Source organism: Cicer arietinum, chromosome 3, assembly GCF_000331145.2.
Source record: "Cicer arietinum cultivar CDC Frontier isolate Library 1 chromosome 3, Cicar.CDCFrontier_v2.0, whole genome shotgun sequence".
NCBI classification, from domain to species: Eukaryota; Viridiplantae; Streptophyta; class Magnoliopsida; order Fabales; family Fabaceae; genus Cicer; species Cicer arietinum.
The window spans coordinates 44,076,630-44,081,631 of NC_021162.2; the positions used below are offsets into that span (position 1 = coordinate 44,076,630).

General features: G+C 26.6%; 1 protein-coding gene across 2 annotated transcripts in view; it reads left to right on the plus strand.

Annotated features, from left to right (window-relative positions):
* Positions 1 to 5,002, plus strand: part of LOC101507264 (uncharacterized) — a 56,942-nt gene that overhangs the window by 19,234 nt on the left and 32,706 nt on the right. For both annotated transcript variants that reach the window (XM_027330411.2, XM_004514146.4), the window contains one exon: positions 2,897 to 3,727. In XM_027330411.2, coding sequence (XP_027186212.1) covers positions 2,897 to 3,727 — 831 coding nt within the window. The remainder of the gene's footprint in view (positions 1 to 2,896; positions 3,728 to 5,002) is intronic.

The window sequence follows — 5,002 nt, forward strand, 5'->3', positions numbered from 1 at the left end:
TATATATATATATATATATATAATTTTGTCATTTGGTATTCATTTCATTCTAACCCTGTCAAAGAAATGACAAATCTAAATTTCAATGTCTTGAGTATGAGACTTCTATACAACCTGACTTGAAAATTTTCACAAACAACTACTCATGTATGTACGATTGAGTAGAAGTAAAACATTACTATGAAGTTGAATATGGACAATCTAAATTTCAATCTCCGTAAAAAGTACAAAAAATAAATCTTAATCTAAATATTAAATATTATTCTTTTATCTATAAACGACACATAATTATAAATCTCATGAAGACTAATTAATAACAGTACTATGAAGCTAAATATGGACAATTTTTTTTGTCTTTTGGGGAGTCACTATACTTTCTTGTCGTAGATGAGATCAAATATGCCTGCAAAAATAATACTCTAACTAACAAAAATTGAGGTTTTGAAAAAAAAAAAGAGCAAATAGGTATAATATGTTACAAAATACCACATACTCAAAAACTATTTGTGCATAAAAAGAATTTTCAACTCTATCAACTTTTTTGAAAATAATTGGGCTACAAAGAGGTTTCTTTTTGAGTTAATAAAGTGGGATTGTGAAATCTCATATGTATTTGGAAGGTTTTCTCGTGGCAGTGGCAGGTCTGCGATCCGAAAGTTAATTGCATAAGGCGTGTGAAAATGGTTATAAAAAGAAAAATTATTGACAATTTAAGCAGTTACAAATTCAGAATTGAAGGAGACACAATAGTGCACTGCAATAATAAAATTTATTAAACAAAACATAACGACAAAGGAAATATTAGAGTTTCAATTTTATTTTTAATAAGGCACTAATTATATAACAAAATTAACAGTGAGCATCCTATTTGCGAGTCTGTTTTAATAAAATTGTGTATAAAAATTAGAGTATAAATACTTTAAAAGATAACTATAAAATATTTTATAGATCTCATTAAAAATGAACTATTTTTTTCATTAAAGATACTATGCAATATTCAATTGGAGGAAATTAAATAATTGTAGAAACAAAAAATGTGAGATATATAGACATAAGTATTTATTATTTTTCATCCGATAAAATTTAGAAAGTTATGTGCTACACTTAGAGAGATAAGTACAACACTATTTGACTCTATGTATCTAAAGTTGAGATGATACATATAATATAGTTAACATCATATAATATTTTATAACTTATCCATTATATCACTGAAATTTAAGATGTGCATTGGCGTTAAAAACTTATTTTGGCGTATATCTAAAAAATATATTGGATGACACATAACGTACTCTGTAACGAAATATAAGTACAATTTGGTCAAAAACATTGATGTATTTGCACAAATATCTATACACACAACAATTGACGATAAACATGTCAAAATATATTATAATTATAAATAGAATTAAAACTAAAAAATGTAAACTAAAAAAAATATAAAATTTCTCACACGTTTTGCTTATCTAAGAGCACATAAAATGAACATACAAAGAACTACAACTTAGATGCAATCAATTACAAAATTGTCGACAATCAATCTAACACAAATTATAATAGAAAAGTTGCATAGAGAACAAAGTGTATGTGTCATTGCCTTCCAATTTCTAAATAAACATAAATAATATATGATACATAATAATTTTCACAAAATTTGGTCCTTTATATATTTCTTGAGAAGCGTTTAAAATGATCAGTATATTAATTGGAGTTAAAACCATAAAAAATTTGTTATCAATAATTACGTAAGAGCAACGAGTCTTGATTAACTTGATTGTAATTTAATTTGTAACTCATGACATATGAATAGTTATACATAATATTATATGCTAAATAGTAATAATAATTATAAAAAAATGTGTGTTAAAGGAAATTGAAAGTGGAATAATAAAGAAGATGGAAGAGGGAGGATGAAAGAGTATCTTTTAGATGTGCTACATGAGATTTTTGTTTTGGATGATATGTCACAATTGTACGTGAGAGTATATTTAATATATTGGTAAAAAACATTAATGTATTTGCATAAATGTCTATATACACAACTGTTGATCATAAACATGTCAAAATATATTATAATTATAAATTGAATTATAACTCAAGATGTAAACTAAAAAAAAAGTAAATTTTTTCACATGTTTTGCTTATCTAAGAGTACATAAAATGAACATACAAAGAACTACAAATTCGATGCAATCAATTAAAAGATTGTTGACAATCAATCTAACGCAAATTATAATAGAAAAGTTGCATACAGACCAAAGTGTATGTGTCATTGTCTTAAATAAACATAAACAATAGATGATATATAATAATATTCACAAATTTTTGTCATATATATATTTTTTGAGAAGCGTTTAAAAGGACCAATATATTAATTGGAGTTAAAATCATAGAAAATTTGTTACCAATAATGATGTAGGAGCAATGAGTGTTGATTAACTAATATTAACTGTACTTTAATTTGTAACTCATGTTATACATAATATTATAAGCTAAATAGTAATAATAATAATAATAATTAAAAAAATATGTAGTTAAAGAAAATTGAAAGTGGAATAATAAAGAAGATGAAAGACACAAGATGAAAGAATACATTTTAGATGTGACACATGAAATTGTTTTTGAAGTGACAATATTTAAATAAAATAACACAATATTAAATGATATGTCACAATAGTACGTGATATTCTATCTTAATATATTATAATATATTCTATTCAATGACTTTTTTTTTTTTTTTTTTTTGCTGATAATGTTATTGTTTTCATCACAAGTACAGACCAAGAAACTAATAAAAATGATTGGTAATCTATTCCTTCTTAGCTGAGGAATAAGCTTAAAGTATGTATAACATTATTTTCCTTTTTCTTAGTGCCTGTATTTCATTTTTCTCTAGGTAATCTCAAACTTAGAGGTCTTGACAATTGGCTTAAAGGAAGCAATGTGGTTAAAGAGTAACAAATGGGAGTATCGAATGGACTGTATGAAAGAGCTTTGCTTGTTCTCATTGGACAATATTGAACTTCTCTACTGGTTTCTGGACAGAATGCCTAATCTGGAAAGCTTAAAATTGGTTTTATTTGACAATAAGCTTAAAGGGTTAGTGCCAAGTGGAAACATTGCACCACAAGAAAGACTGGGAACTGTATTACAACTCAAAAAATTGTTTTTGTATATGTCACCTATAAAGGATCTAGGATTTGACCAAGACCCACTTCTACAAAGACTACATCATTTGTGCTTACATCAATGCCACAGTTTGGTCATTATAGCACCTTCCTCAGTATCTTTTACTCACTTAACATATTTGGAAGTAAATTCTTGTTTACGTTTAATGAATTTAATGGCAATCTCAACAGCCAAAAGTATGGTTCAACTTGAAGTGATGAAGGTAATCCAATGTCGTTTCCAGGAAATAGTAACCAATGAGGGAAATGAAGAAGACAGAGTGATCAAAGTTGTATTTAGAAAATTGGTTTGTTTAGAGCTGGTGACGTTACAGAACCTTACAAGTTTTTGTAGCTACAAGAACTGTGAATTTAAATTCCCATCATTGGAAAGATTGATTGTGAGAGAATGCCCCAAAATGGAAACGTTCTCGAAGAGTCAGATAACAGCACCAAAGCTAAAAAAGATACATGCCACTGAAGGAGAATCAGAAGAGGAAGATAAATGGTATTGGGAAGGTGACTTGAATACCACTATACAGAAAGTTTTCAAAGACAAGGTACTTATTCATTAAATACCAGATCTTCTCATCTTAAATTTTGTTGCAAACCAGAATTTAAGGTAATCAAACAATACAAATTAAGCAAGTGCAGCGAATGAAAGTTCTCGGAACAACCTCCCTAACTACCCCTGAGCTAAGCTCTTAATATGCAAATTCTATATTAGAATATTAAAAAATATTTTATAATTTCTGTATGTTATATTAGAGTATAAGCTAAATAGCACTTGTGGTCATTTACCTTAATTTCAGTTACGTTTTAGATTTTTATCTTTTTTTTTTTCTTCTTTTGATTTGGTCTTTTATTTTAATTTTAAGTGACAATTTGATTTTTTATGTTTTAAAATGTCTATAATGTTATTCTTTTGTTTACAAAAATTCAAAAAATTCATCAAAATTTTCAAACAAAACCCATAAAATTAATTATTTTATTCAATATAATACAAATTTTATCAAATTTGTAACTCAAATCTTCAAATAAACTTATATTTTCATTCTTTACTTGATGTTGTTAGAGATGAAAATATGAGTTTATTTAAAGATTTAAGTTATGAATTTGATGAATTTGCATTATATTGAGGATGATAATTAATTTGATAGCTTTTGTTTGAAATTTTTAATGAATTTTTTGAATTTAAAAAAAAATGGATAACATTGTTGACATTTTAAAACATAAAAGATCAAATTGTCACTTAAAATCAAAATAAATGATCAAATCAGAAAGAATAAAAAAAAATAAAAAACTAAAACGTTAACTGAAATTAAGTTAAGAGACTACAAGTGCTATTTAGCCTAGAGTATATTGAGTTCTTTCCTTGGATCTATTTATAATCATTGAGATATCTTAGTTTATCTTCATTATTAGTATGATTTTCTCATGATATAAGATTGAGTCTATGTATCTCTATAAATAGAAAATACTATTGAGTCTTTTGAATCATGTTAGCATAAAACTATTATCAATAATATTCACACCTTTATTATTTTCTCTCTTTTTATCTAAAATCCCATAACTTCAACATAGTATTAGAGCCTATTTCAATCCTCCTTGAACAATCTTGTTGTTGTTCTGCTTCTGCATTTCCTATAGTTAGAGAATATAATCATAGTTTCTCTTTTCCAATCAAACCACTATGGTGACATATTTTAACATCGGTTTCACTCGTATTTCGTTCAGTTCACTACTGTCGCTGTCACTACTTTTGACGACTTTTCCGGCAAACAATCACTCCATCAACTTCACCTTTTCTAGATCGGCTCACACCTCAAAGAGCG